A 14,917-nucleotide genomic window follows, 5' to 3' on the forward strand; every position below is an offset into this window, starting at 1 on the left:
TATTTATACTGTAAGGCCCAAACTTCCAGTCTTACATAAATTATTCTATTATTTACAAATAATCAGTGTGTATCCTCCCCCCAACCTTGTTAAAGAGAATAGAGAGGATATAAATAGAAAGGAGTAAACAAATCAAATAGTTAAATGTTATGAGAACTCATTAGGCTCAGTTCTTGCTAAGTGAGGACTGGTAAAATCAAAAGACACAAGGGCTCAATCAAGAGAATTACTGGATTGAGTCAGTAGTTCTCAATTAGGAAACATGCCTCTCATGGGAGGGGTATACCAACATCTTTGGGATAACACATGGGTATGGTTTGAAAAAAGCACTTTCAAAAAAAGTAATAAAGTTTTATTTTTGTAAAATGATGATTTTATAATACAGCCCATAAGAAGTAAATTTTAATAGACATGTACAGGCTGGTGAGGAAGCCCCAAAGAAATATGATTTCTAATGTGTTTGCTGAGTGTGCAGTAGTAGGCTCCTTCCAAGGAACCTAACAGACTTCCTTGGGGATTTGGTGAGAAGACAGGAAGGGTAAGTTTATCAAAATGTGGCTTAGGTTTAAAAAAATTTAAGAATGAGAAGCATTGGTCTAAGCAGTTGCTGACCACCAACTTGACACTACAGTTGCATCTGCTTTTACCCAGTATGGTTACAGCACCCAGCTTTAAACCAAAAGGGATTTATTCTTGCATTAAAAGTAATTCACCTTCAGTTATAATCCATTTAGGTTATTTTCACATGTGAGATCTTTTAAGATAGTCCAGATATGGTAGCCAAAACACATTGTAAATGTCTTAATTATACAGGAAGGAAATAGATGATTATTTCCTATTATCATAGATGATATATTTCCTGTATCAGTATTCAGTGATATTTAGTGTGCCACTTTTCCCCATCCTTTGGTTATCTTAAACAGTTGCATTATTTTTGTTTGTGTTTTACAGTTTTTGAGACAGTGTCCTTGAGTTCAGACTCTCTCTTCCAGAGGGCAGTTTCAATTCTCCATACTTCTTACTTGGACTCTGCATCTGAGCATGGTTTTCAGTACAGTCAAGTGACTTTGGTGAAAAATGACATTTTCTTAAATGAGGTGAGGTGCTTGGTACACACTGTGTCTGTGTGTTCGTTTTATTTTAGTTTTAAAGAAATAGACCCATTATTTTTGATATATAAGCCTAGTTCTTTTTAGCTATCACATTTCAGCTGAAATAAAAGATCCTTGGAAATAGTCACTTGAAAGGTAATTATAATATATTCTATGGAATAGAAAAATAATAAATTTCATTAGTCTTTTAGCAGGAGGAATTCAGATGATGCATTTTTAAAAATTAATTTTCAAGGCAAAATAACATGTTTATAACATTTGATTATTCTCTCCTTATACAGTACAAAACTTTTTACCAAGAAAAAAAAGCAAGTAACTATACTCACGAAGAACTTCAAGAAACTTACGGATTTCTTCTGTTTGAAACTGAAAATCAGGTAAGGGAATTCGATCTTAGAAAAGTAATTTTGTGATGTTAATGTACAAAATTAATTATATCATTAAAGTTAAATATTGGTATTTTAGGTCTATAAAGTTTGTAAGATTACCAGTTCATCAGTCTTTTTTGTTAGTTTGGTGGCAATGTAAATGACAGTGAAAGCTTGTCATGAAAGAGATTGGATTTCTACAACTTTCCATAGGTTTTCTTTAGTTTTATCTTGAATACATTTGTAAGCTCGTGGTGAGATTTTGATTAATACAGATTTCTTAAGTATTAATAATGACTTTTAATGGAGTGAATGGATATTTTCTATTCTCGATCATTGTTTAGATAGATATTTTCTATTTCTTGTGGAGGTTTTTCAAGTTTAAATTACATGATTTTGGGGACAAGATGAACACGTTCAGCATTCTAGTTACTTGGAATTGTTTCATGCCTTATTTTGAAAATTGAACATCCATATTATTGGTTGTACCTAAATTGTGGAGAAGGAAACTGCTGTGTGCAGGTATGTCTCCAGAGATGTGTGTGGCTTCGAGATACAGTTCAGCAATGCTAGAGATCTATAATCCAACTTAAAGTAATTCAAAGGTAGTATTTCGGTTGAGGTCATGATTTTTAAAGAACAGGGATAGATTTGCTAAAGAATAATTAACATTACCATATAACTTATGGATTATATAGTAATACTAGAGAGTTTATTTAACTTCCAAATAAGATATGTTATGGATTCATACCCAAAAAAAAAAAAAAAAAGCATTTGCGGATAAGACATTTTCAAATTTACTGATTCCCAAGCTGTAATTGAAAAAGAAATCTTCAAGAGAGGACTTATCTGTGAGCTTGTTTAATTTGGTTTTGCTGGTGACATTTTTGTTAACAGGAATAATAAAATTTCACGAAAAAGTTTGAACTGTTAATATTAACTAAAACACAATTGCCTTACATAAGCTTACTTTGTGCCATGAATGCATACAATGTACAGATTCTGTATTGAAAGTTTGTATATAGATTATAGAGTTATTTCATTGACCCTCCCAAGAACGATATGATAAGCAAAGTACGATCTTTTGTTTAAGGCAAAGTTGGTATGTCAGCGTGGACTCTGTGTTGGCAGCAGTGCTATCACCACTCTGGGTGACCCAGGGAAAGGTACGTCTGTAAGGAAAAGGAATCTCTTTTACAAGGTGAAGTGGGGTTTAGTTAGTTACATAAGATACCTATGTTAAATGCTAGTTTCATTGATGATAAATAGTAATCTTTGGAAGCAGACCTTTAAACATATAAATGAGCTTTGAATCTAAGACTTAAGGTTTTCTAATAGGAGTTATCTTTTTTAAAAGGATGGTTGGACTAGAAAAGGTACTGAAGGTATCTTTCAGTGCCAAGAGTTTAGTGCAGTCATCTGGGGCTAATGAGGATTTCTTCGGAATTATCATAATGGCAGTTAGGAACACATAATAGATGGAACTGACGCACCTTGGCAACTGTGGAATGTGAGGAGTAACAGAAAGGAAAGAATCAGATATAAGATAACTTACACTGCATTGATATTGTCAGTAGAGGAGAGACACGGAGGAGAGGAAATTGTAGCGAAGCTGTTGAGTTAAACGAGAAAGGTAATCTTATTGTCAAGAATGCGGATTAGCACTAATTTCTTTAAGCTTCACTTTCCTCATCTGTAAAATAGATAAAACTATCATCCAGATTTGCTGTGAGGATTACATGAGACTGTGTCAAGTGCTTAGCTTGGAGCTTACACCTAAATGAACACTACTACTTCAGTGAGCTAAATTTGAGAAATAATGAGGTGGTCATAAGTGTTTCTGAAAGCTGTCCTGCTGGTGGTAAAAATAGTTGGAAAAGGGATTAGAACTGGAGGTTGGGGTTCAAGGTGGCAGCGGGTGGGTGTTAGTTGAAGCCAAAAACATTGTTACATGGGGCAGCAAAGATGGCAAGAGCAGAACTTTCAGGTGGTTATGGGAGCAAGGGATGGGGCCATGGGGCAAGACTAGGAAGAGGGAGTTGAGAGCAGTCCAGGGGATGAAGAATCAGGAGGTGGAGTTTCACAGAGAACAGAAGGCTGTAAGGAGGGGTGTTAGCAGTGTCAGATGCTACAGAAGTTGGAGATAAGCACTGAGAAGGATTACTGGGCTTCATGGCTACATTCCTGCTGACCATTTCTTTTAAATAACAACTTTATTGAGATAACATTCACATACCATTCATTTCACCTGTTGAAAGTATACAATTTTTTTTTAGCATATTCACTAAAATGAATATGCAGCCATCAGCACAATCAATTTTAGACCATTTTCATCAGTCACTCCCCACTCCCACCAGCCTAAGCAACCAGTACTCTACTTTTTGCCCCTATGGATTGGCCTATTCCAGACATTCCATGTAGATGGAATCGTATATGACCTTTTGTGACTAACTTTTTTACTTAGCTTAGTGTTTTTGAGATTCATCCATGTTGTAGCATGTACTTCATTCCTTTTTTGACTGAATAATATTCCACTGTACCACATTTTCTTTATCCATTCAGCACTTGATGGACATTTGATTGTTTCTACTTTTTGGCTATTATAAAAAATGCTACTATGTACATTCTTGTACAGGTCTTTATGTGGGCATGTTTTTTCATTTCTGTTGGGTTTATACCTAGGAGTGGAATTGCTGGCTCATATGGTAACTCTGTGTAAAACAAATGTTTTTTTAAACTTATATTCAGCTCTTCTAAAGGACATGAAAGGGGATAAGTTCATAACCCCAATAACAGTTTACCTAAAACCTATTTTTCCTTCTCCCCTACTCTTTTTAACCCCCGCTTCTTTTCATTATGAAAAATGCTAACATAGAAAAAGTAGAGAGCATAATATAATATACCTATCACCTACATTTAACAGATAATGTTTTGCATTATTCTCTTCATTTGTTTAAAAAAAATTTTTTTCCTGAAAATTGTGAAAGTGAATTACAAGCAAACACCTCAGCTTACATCTCTAAAAATTAAGGCCATTTTTGTGCTTTACTGCAATCGCATGAGTTTATTGTTGATGTTTGAGAGGCTGGCTTCAGTAGGGTGGTGGAGTAGATAGAGGCTGGATTGCTCCTATAAATACACAATCTTCTTCATCACGTGTACTGGGGGTAATAATAAAATAGCACTACTGCCTGTGCGTGTTCTATAGTTTTGGGCTCAAATAGAAATGGATAGTTCTGTGTATGAAAGTAATCCTTTATATTACTGTAGTGTATTATAGTTTTAAAAGTTTATGGATCTTTTTAAATCTTCCTGAGAACCCTGTGATTTATGTATCTATACTCATGCCCACCCTGCCCGCTTAAGTGACATACTCCTCAGTCACATGGTTATTATTAGCAGTAAGTGAAAAACCTGGAACTGGAACCCAATCTTCTGGCCACAAGTTTATTGCTCTGTCTGCTATATCCATGTCCTCACCATTGTCTTTTATATTTCAAAAGAGATACTTCAGGAATATCTCTGAAATGTGTTCTTTCCTCCTTATTCTCACTGCTGCTGCCGTGTGGGGATCCTCTTCTCCTGTCGTAACTTAAAGGAGTCTCTCCCCTCTTGAGACTCACTTCTCTATTAAGCTGCAGTGGGCTGTGATGTGGCTACAGTGGTGAACAAAACAAATATAACCCCCGCCTCCCTGGAATTCACAGCCCAGCAGAATAAGCTGCTTGAAGGCAGGACCTCGTTGTATTTCCCTTTGTGGCACTGCTGCCTGGCACACAGCTGCAGTGTAGTAGACCTCAGCACACATTCTTAAATATGAGTACTTACTAAGATTTTTTGCAAAAAATAACTTGAGAATCAGATTACTATAGGCCTTTTCACTGAATGATTGCATGGAGAAAAAAAAGACTCACAAAGACTTTTCCAAAAATGTGATACTCTTATCCCTTTTCACTTACCATACCCAAATAGAAAATTGGTTGTCGAACAGATGTATTGTATCTCAGCTCTAATGTTTCCATACCTTTAGAATATCTCAAATAGTTTTTAAAAGGTAAGCAGTTTCAAAATAGTTTTTTAATGTTAGCATTTATTTGTCTTTTGTGTTGTCTTGTTCAGTTAAAGGTAACCCATGTGTAAATAATTTTTTAAAGTATAAATTAATCTATTTTTATACTTTTATAGGTGTATACATTTCCAAATACTCAGACTATCTTCATGCAAGACCTTGGTATCATGGGAAGTCTGGTTATGTTGTAATTTTTAATCTAATTAAGGTAAAGACTAAATGTGCTTCTATGTAATTTTTCTTTTAAAAATGAAAGATTATCAGTCTGTGATAATGTTCTTTGCAGATCATTTGCTACACATAGTCCTTGCCAAAGACAGCTATCTAAAGTCAGAAAAAATAACTGCTTTTTGCTTTCCTTTACGGACAAAGCTTTTTTTAAATTCATTTTATAGATGATCTATGAATATGTTTTTTTAAAAAAAAGCTTCAAAATAATACAACAGGTATTCAGTGAAAAGCTTTCCTCTCACCCTGTCCCACAATGCCACTTTTTAAATAGTAAATAACAGAAAACAAGTAGCTGCTTATAAAGCAGTGTGATTTCAGTTATAAGAGATGAATTTAGAAAGCAACGTTCATTGATTTAAATTGTCAAAATGAGAAACCTTTATATATTTTTTTAACCCCTAAAACATCGAGACCTTGTTCACAGTTTCATGGGGCACCTGCAACTGATGATCTCAGAAATGTTTAAATGCCCTTAAATAGTCCAGTATAAATGAATCACGCAATTAGAATTTTCACTCAAATAGTAGGAAAACTCTAATTTTAGAGGTTGGGGGGCTTTTTGAGGACATATTCTGTGGTCTTGTTTTGTTTTTGCTTTTGTTTTAGCTTTCCTACTATCTTAAGTTCTTTGGTTATAAACCTAACACTACTGATTTTTTTAAGAGTGTGAACTCTTCATATTCCAAAACTTGTCCCCAAGAACTGGAGGGAAAGTAGCATTGCATTGGCTCATAGTCACTGCTTCCCTCCCTTACTCTTCCCTCTCCTGCTCTGTGATAAGTGCTGTAGTTCTGCCGCAGACAACGTGCCTGTCAGCTCAGGTAACAAACATTTTTTGTTTATGTCAGATTGTGCCTCGCCATTGGTTTCGTGCCCCCATATCCCACCCTGTCTGGTGGATACTGCTGTTTAGTTTTTGCCTATGTGCTCTCAGTCTTCCTTACTTTACTGCTTAGAAGCCAGCCCTGCCCAACATCATAAGCTGTTTAATGGGGAGAGGATACAGGTTTTGATTGCTCACTGAAGTACCATTTATATCATTTGTCTTCTTAGTATTGCCTTTGGTGGTCCTGTTGATGAAGAGGCGGGACCTTGACAGCAAACGTGTATATGTTCTTTATTAGGCTACTTTTAAATAAATCCTAGAGTAAGATTATTGCTATTTGAAAACATTTGATTAGTCTTAATATTTTCATTCTAGGGAAGAGTCAAGTTTGTGTCTGAGAATTATACAACTAACTATACCAGCCCATCTTCTGGCTATGATTGCCACGTGGCTGTAAATACTAACAAGGTTTCTCACAAGACAAGTCATTTTCGCACCTTTGAACTGAATCAGGTATAGTCACCTGGTAATAAATCATTTCTAAATCTAATGAGTTAAATTTTGGGGTTGGGTAGGGTTGAAATAAACTAGATGCACGTGGAATTCTGTAGTATTACCCTGATAATACTTATTTTGCTTCTTTCAGTATTACCTCTATGAACTTTCAGGCAGCACTGTTATTGAGCGACCCAGACAGATCTGTCCTTATGTGATTGTAGCTTTTCAGTACAGGGAACCTAAAAAAATGGCAGCACCAGCTCATAATCATAAAAGCATGTAAGTAATTATGTACATACTTTGTTTTACTGGATTTCTTTCCTTTGCTCTTATAAAATATGTTTCTTTTTTTTCCCCCTAGACTTGAACTCAAAGAAGATGGTAAGAAATTATTTAATTGGTTCTTTTAGCTGTTTCTTTAAGTAAATGTTTTGTTCATAAATAAAATAATCAGTTTCTTTCTTACCCTCATTTCTTACAGTTCTCATCTATCCATGGAAAGGGAAATTAATTATTCAAGGCTGTCTGATGTGTGATATAACTCTTTGGTCCTCTTACGGTACATTGGTTCCAAAACAACTGTAAGTATTGAATAAGTGCCTTTACTGATGCTTGTATAATTTTTTGATTCTCATTTTTAGGTCTTGCTTGTTGGCACTGGTGTGAAATACAGCAACTGTACTTGGTTTTAGATTACTCTTGGGGAGATGTATAGAGCACAGGGCCATGACACAGGAGACCTAAATTCAGATATAAATCTGACCGTTGCCTTGAAATAAGTTAGTTTTATAATCTTTGACAAATCACTTTTTATATTTTAGTATCTTAATCCATTTATGGGAGAATGATCGCTCAGGCTAAGATGCTAGAAGTTTGACTTTCCCCAAGAAACAAATTGGACTTGCCTAGATAACAGTTGCAACAGATTCTAGCCACTGAATTCTATTAGAATCTTTATAAGGTTTGCAGTATCTAGTTTTTCAATTTTCACATGATTTTCCTAGACTAGTATTAGAGTAGCTTTTACATGTATTTACATTATGATGAATTACAGTATTTGCTTCTGCAGAGAGAACTGTGAAGGGCATCTTGTGATATCTTTTTGTTTAATCTATTCTTAGTTTGCACCCAAAACTGTTGAAAGTTAGACATGCTTTAATTGAAAAATAAAATGAAAACTGGTGTGCTATTAGAAATCATTTACTTTCTACTGGCCTTTTTTAAGAAGAGGGAGGGAATTTTTAGCCCATAGAATAAATTAAGCATTCTGTGAATAAATAAATGGGAGAGAAGGGAAAGTTCTTTCTCACTATAGAGTGCAACTAATAGGTATAGAAAGAGTGATGGAATTTGGAAATCACATTTTGGCAACATCATAATAATCAATGGAGGCTTGATATAGTAGGTGAAAGTTTGTTGGTATTTACATATCTCGCAAAGGAAAAAATAAAGACTTTACAATGGAAGAAGCTACAGATACCATCTTCACTAAGTGGTTAAGTTAATGTCACCAGGAGAGGAATAAACATCATGTGCTTCCTGATATGATGCACAGAGAATAACACGATATCAGTCTGTGGTGCTCCTGCCAATCTAATCAGGAAGAAATGTTAGACATGCCCAGATTGAGGGACATTCTGCAAAATAAATGGTCTATATTATTCAAAAATATCAAGGGCACTGAAGATAAAGACTAAGAGATTGTTGCAGACTGAAGGAGACTAAAGAGACATACGTAAATGCAATGTAGCATCCTGGATTGGATCCTGAACCAGAAAAAAGTACCTTCTTTTGTTACAAGGGACCTTAGTGAGACAGTTGGCAACATTTGAATGAGGTCTGTGGTTAAAAGATTGTCCTGTATCATTGTTAATTTCTTGATTTTTGCTAATTGTTTTGTGGTTATATAAAGAAATATTTTTCTTAAGGGTACACATTAAGAAGTATTTGGGGGGAAAGGAGGCATCTGTAAGTCTACAAGTATTTAAAAATGAGTTTTAAAGAAGGAAAAGGTAGTCAGGGGAAATGATGCAAGTCTGGCTGCGGTTCATCCTGTGGCACTGCATGGTCGGCAGTCCCATATTATCAAAAGTTCTTACGTAGTGTAATTTCTAGAAGATTCTCATTCCAATATGCATAATTCTTCCACATGTCTGGATATTTTGGTTATAACAGAAATGCATGCATTCAGAAAATGTGAACACATTTGCAGACCATGGTTTATGAGGTCACATACTCAAAAATCTATAATATTTATGAATATGTACATTATTTGATCTGGCGTTTATAGATTTAAGAATTTTTTGTGGTTATAATATTTTTGTTTGCTTTATATTAGAAAACCAAAACTTATGAAGCTGTAGTTTCAGTGTTTATTACATTACATGATATTGTTATTTTGTTTTTTAGACCACATGAACTAGATTTTAAGTATGTAATGAAAGTGTCGTCTTTGAAAAACAGACTACCAGAAGCTGCTTTTAGAAAACAGAATTACGTGGAGCACAAAGGTCTGTTCAGATACCATGGTACACTGCATGTCCTGAGCTTTGTTCCAGTTCTTTTCCACCCTCTCTTTCATACACACATACACGCGTGCATGTGCACTCTCTCTCTCGCCCTCTTACTTCTGTTTTCCCTTAAGTAATTCTTAAAAGGGTCTTTTGTGAAAGGTGTAGAGTAGCTCTGTGATTCAGTTCTTGGGAGGTTCCCTTTCTACCTACTTTCTGGAGAGTTTATATCGTAAATGGGTGCTGAATTTTCTCAAAAGCTTTTTCTGCATCCATTGAGATTATCATGTGGTTTTTATCCTCCAGTTTGTTAATATGGTGTATCACGTTGATTGATTTGCGTATATTGAAGAATCCTTGCATTCCTGGGATAAACCCCACTTGATCATGGTGTATGATCCTTTTAATGTGTTCTTGGATTCTGTTTGCTAGTATTTTGTTGAGGATTTTTGCATCTATGTTCATTAGTGTTATTGGCCTGTAGTTTTCTTTCTTTCTGACATCTTTGTCTGGTTTTGGTATCAGGATGATGGTGGCCTCGTAGAATGAGGTTGGCAGTGTTCCTCCCTCTGCTATATTTTGGAAGAGTTTGAGAAGGATAGGTGTTAGCTCTTCTCTAAATGTTTGATAGAATTTGCCTGTGAAGCCATCTGGTCCTGGCCTTTTGTTTGTTGGAAGAATTTTAATCACAGTTTCAGTTTCACTGCTTGTGATTGGTCTGTTTATATTTTCTGTTTCTTCCTGACTCAGTCTCGGAAGGTTGTGCTTTTCTGAGAACTTGTCCATTTCTTCCAGGTTGTCCATTTTATTGGCATATAGTTGCTTGCAGTAGTCTCTTATGATCCTTTGTATTTCTGCAGTGTCAGTTGTTACTTCTCCTTTTTTCATTTCTAATTCTGTTGATTTGAGTCTTCTCCCTGTTTTTCTTGATGAGTCTGGCTAATGGTTTATCAATTTTGTTTATCTTCTCAAAGAACCAGCTTTTAGTTTGATTGATCTTTGCTATTGTTTCCTTCATTTCTTTTTCATTTATTTCTGATCTGATCTTTATGATTTCTTTCCATCTGCTAACTTTGGGGGTTTTTTTGTTCTTCTTTCTCTAATTGCTTTAGGTGTAAGGTTAGGTTGTTTATTTGAGATGTTTCTTGTTTCTTGAGGTAGGATTGTATTGCTGTAAACTTCCCTCTTAGAACTTTTGCTGCATCCCATAGGTTTTGGGTCGTGTTTTCATTGTCATTTGTCTCTAGGTATTTTTTATTTCCTCTTTGATTTCTTCAGTGATTTCTTGGTTATTTAGTAGCGTGTTGTTTAACCTCCATGTGTTTGTATTTTTTACAGTTTTTTTTCCCTGTAATTGATACCTAGTCTCATAAAGTTGTGGTCCGAAAAGATACTGGATACGATTTCAATTTTCTTAAATTTCCCAAGGCTTGATTTGTGACCCAAGATATGATGTATCCTGGGGAATGTTCCATGAGCACTTGAGAAGAAAGTGTATTCTGTTGTTGTTGGATGGAATGTCCTATAAATATCAGTGAAGTCCATCTTGTTTAAGGTGTTATTTAAAGCTTTTGTTTCCTTATTTATTTTCATTTTGGATGATTTGTCTGTTGGTGAAAGTGGAGTGTTAAAGTCCCCTACTATTATTGTGTTACTATTGATTTCCCCTTTCATGGCTGTTAGCATTTGTCTTGTGTATTGCGGTGCTCCTATGTCAGATGCATAATATTTACAATTGTTATATCTTCTTGGATTGATCCCTTGATCATTATGTAGTGTCCTTCTTTGTCTCTTGTAATAGTCTTTATTTTAAAGTTTATTTTGTCTGATATGAGAATTGCTATTCCAGCTTTCTTTCAATTTCCATTTGCATGGAATATCTTTTTCCATCCCCTCACTTTCAGTCTGTATGTGTCCCTGGGTCTGAAGTGGGTCTCTTGTAGACAGCATATATACAGGTCTTGTTTTTGTATCCCTTCAGCCAGTCTATGTCTTTTTGTTGGAGCATTTAATCCATTTACATTTAAGGTAATTATCGATATGTATGTTCCTAGTACCATTTTCTTAATTGTTTTGGGTTGGTTTTTATAGGTGTTTTCCTTCTCTTGTGTTTCCTGCCTAGAGAAGTTCCTTTAGCATTTGTTGTAAAGCTGGTTTGGTAGTGCTGAATTCTCTTAGCTTTTGCTTGTCTGTAAAGGTTTTAATTTCTCCATCGAACCTGAATGAGATCCTTGCTGGTAGAGTAATCTTGGTTGTAGGTTTTTCCCTTTCATCACTTTAAATATGTCCTGCCACTCCCTTCTGGCCTGCAGAGTTTCTGCTGAATGATCAGCTGTTAACCTTACGGGGATTCCCTTGTGTGTTATTTGTTGCTTTTCCCTTGCTGCTTTTAGGATTTTTTTCTTTGTATTTAACTTTTGATAGTTTGATTAATATAGTCTTGGCATGTTTCTCCTTGGATTTATCCTGTATGGGACTCTCTGCACTTCCTGGACTTGACTATTTCTTTTCTCATGTTAGGGAAGTTTTCAACTATAATCTCTTCAAATATTTTCTCAGACCCTTTCTTTTTCTCTTCTTCTTCTGGGATCCTTATAATTCAAACATTGGTGCTTTTAATGTTGTCCCAGAGGTCTCTGAGACTGTCCTCAGTTCTTTTCATTCTTTTTTCTCTATTTTGCTCTGCGGTAGTTACTTCCACTGTTTTATCTTCCTGGTCACTTATCCATTCTTCTGCCTCAGTTATTCTGCTATTGCTTCCTTCCTGAGAATTTTTATTTTCATTTATTGTGTTGTTCATCATTGTTTGTTTGCTCTTTAGTTCTTCTAGGTCCTTGTTAAACGTTTCTTGTTTTTTCTCCATCCTATTTCCAAGATTTTGGATCATCTTTCCTATCATTACTCTGAATTCTTTTTCAGGTAGACTGCCTATTTCCTCTTCGTTTGGTCTGATGGTTTTTTACCTTGCTCCTTCATCTGCTACATATTTCTCTGTTTTCCCATTGTGCTTAACTTACTGTGTTTGGGATCTCCTTTTCGCAGGCTGCAGGTTCGTAGTTCCTTTTGTTTTTGGTGTCTGCCCCCAGTGGGTAAGGTTGGTTCAGTGGCTTGTGTAGCCTTCCTGGTGGAGAGGACTGGTGCCTGTGTTCTGGTGGGTGGGGCTGGATCTTGTCTTTCTGGTGGGCAGGGCTGTGTCCAGTGGTGTGTTTTGGGGTGTCTCTGAATTTAGTATGATTTTAGGTAGCCTCTCTGCTAATGGGTGGGGTTGTGTTCCTGTCTTGCTAGTTGTTTGGCATGGGGCATCCAGCCCTGGAGTTTGCTGGCCATTGGGTGGAGCTGGATCTTAGCGTTGAGACAGAGATCTCTGGGAGAGCTCTTGCCGGTTGATATTACATGGAGCTGGGTGGTCTCTGGTGGTCCAGTGTCCTGAACTCGGCTCTCCCACCTCAGAGGCTCAGGCCTGACACCAGGCCGGAGCACCAAGACCAACCATGTCAGCCACACGGTGGGTCTAGGGAGAAACGGAATTTTTCACAATAGCATTTTAAAATAGGAAATGTTCTGTGTTTCTGGTTTTCTTCACAGTCTGTTGCCAAGATATGTGCTTCAATATGTATGAGGTGGAACTATCCAACAAACAAGGGGAAAAAGTAGATAAACTAACAGAGTACATTAAAAGGGAGCAATTGGTAAGAATCATCAGTTTAAAATATTATTATTATGTTTTCCTTAAATTGAGAAATTGATATCTATTTATTAGTTGGCTCTGCCTAGTTTGAATTGTTTTAGCTTGCTTAAAAGGATTTTTTTTTTTTTTTTTTTTTTGGTCACGCCACACAGCTTGTAGGATCTTAGTTCCCTGACCAGGGGTCAAACCCTGGGCCCACAACAATGAAAGTGCCAAGTCCTAACCACTGGACCGCGAGGAAATTCCCTTCAGAGGATATTTATCATTTAATATTTATTGACATGATATTTATTGGCTAACATATTCATCCCCTTTGTATCTTAGTTTACTTTTTCTGTGTCTCACTAGTCAGTTCATACTCCTGATTTTAAGTATAGGAGGACAGTTTTTCTCAAATCCTTTTTTGTTGTTGTTTTGTTTTATGATGGAAGAATTGAGTAGATCCCTAGTATTTCTGCATTAATCAAAGGAGATTGATTTGTGGGATATTTCTTTAAAAGTGACCCTTGTCAACACATAGGTGTATAAAGAAAGAAAAGTTGCTGCTTCTATTGTTTTCATAGCTTAGAAAAGCACGATTCTACTGAGAAATATGTAACATCCAAAGACCTCTCCACTGTGTTAACCAGGGCTCCTCGGTCTGAGGAAAGGAGTAGATGCTGACCTTATAGTGAGTGATTCCCAAACATCCCAAAGGAAACAGTGTGCGTGATGGAAGTGACCAAACAAGTCTGCTCAGCCCTTTAGTGGCACAACGGACTTATCCCCATAGTAGACAGTATGAAACCAGTAAATTAACAGAATAGATAGGTGAGCTGCCTTGGGGGTAGTGTCAGGTAAGATGCTTGAGTTGCATGTAACAGAAATTCAAACTGGCTTAAACAATAAAGAGTTTTGACAGGCTTACTTTTCAGTTTTAGATGGTAAAGCAAGTTCAAGTCCTGTTTGCTCAGGACTCTTTTTCTTTCAGCTTCTCCCTCCTCTGTGCAATAGTTCTGTCCTCGGCTGCCAGGCAGGGCTGCGTGCCTCCTTTTTGCATCCAGAGAGAACCCATCCTCCAAACCATGGCTTATGTCCTTAGACCAGTTCCATCATCTGCATGTCTCTCAGCAGTAACTAGAAAGCGAATGGCCCACACTGATAAGTTCAGGCCACTCAGAGCCCACCTTCCAGAACTGGGTGCGAGGTCAGTGCCCCCCATTCTGCAGTAAGGAGGTGCAGTGGGTGACACAAGATGCTGAGCAGATAACCATTGAATATCGACTGGGATTATAGGCTATGTGTTTTTGAAGTAGTGTAGTTCATTTTATATTTGGAAATTCAAAAGAAGGAAGTTCAAAGATACTTTCAGAAAATGCATTAGTGAAGGGTCTACTTGTGAGTGCTTCTGGTATTGAACTCAGGAGACTCGGTGCCCAGCTTTACTTCACAGTTTGTGTGTTAATTACTTAACAGAAATTACTTATCACATAAGGTCCTTCGCTCTCAGTGCTCCAGGCTGCTTTTCCTGCCTCATTTTATAATGAATAATCTTTGCATATCGGTCTCCCTACCTAGACATTGAGCTCCTTGAGGGTAGGTATCATGTCTTAAGCATCTTTGACACCTTGGTGCC

At 36.5% G+C, this 14,917-nt stretch overlaps 1 protein-coding gene across 4 annotated transcripts in view; it reads left to right on the top strand.

Annotated features, from left to right (window-relative positions):
* TASOR2 (transcription activation suppressor family member 2) overlaps nt 1–14,917 on the top strand; it is a 66,916-nt gene that overhangs the window by 20,920 nt on the left and 31,079 nt on the right. For 3 of the 4 annotated variants that reach the window (XM_060005990.2, XM_060005988.1, XM_060005989.1), the window contains 10 exons: nt 952–1,097; nt 1,394–1,489; nt 2,574–2,646; nt 5,666–5,757; nt 6,982–7,119; nt 7,253–7,383; nt 7,466–7,485; nt 7,586–7,685; nt 9,514–9,614; nt 13,200–13,303. In XM_060005990.2, coding sequence (XP_059861973.1) covers nt 952–1,097; nt 1,394–1,489; nt 2,574–2,646; nt 5,666–5,757; nt 6,982–7,119; nt 7,253–7,383; nt 7,466–7,485; nt 7,586–7,685; nt 9,514–9,614; nt 13,200–13,303 — 1,001 coding nt within the window. The remainder of the gene's footprint in view (nt 1–951; nt 1,098–1,393; nt 1,490–2,573; nt 2,647–5,665; nt 5,758–6,981; nt 7,120–7,252; nt 7,384–7,465; nt 7,486–7,585; nt 7,686–9,513; nt 9,615–13,199; nt 13,304–14,917) is intronic. The other variant, XM_060005991.1, reaches the window with a different exon arrangement.

This window comes from Delphinus delphis, chromosome 2, assembly GCF_949987515.2.
Source record: "Delphinus delphis chromosome 2, mDelDel1.2, whole genome shotgun sequence".
Classification (NCBI taxonomy): Eukaryota; Metazoa; Chordata; class Mammalia; order Artiodactyla; family Delphinidae; genus Delphinus; species Delphinus delphis.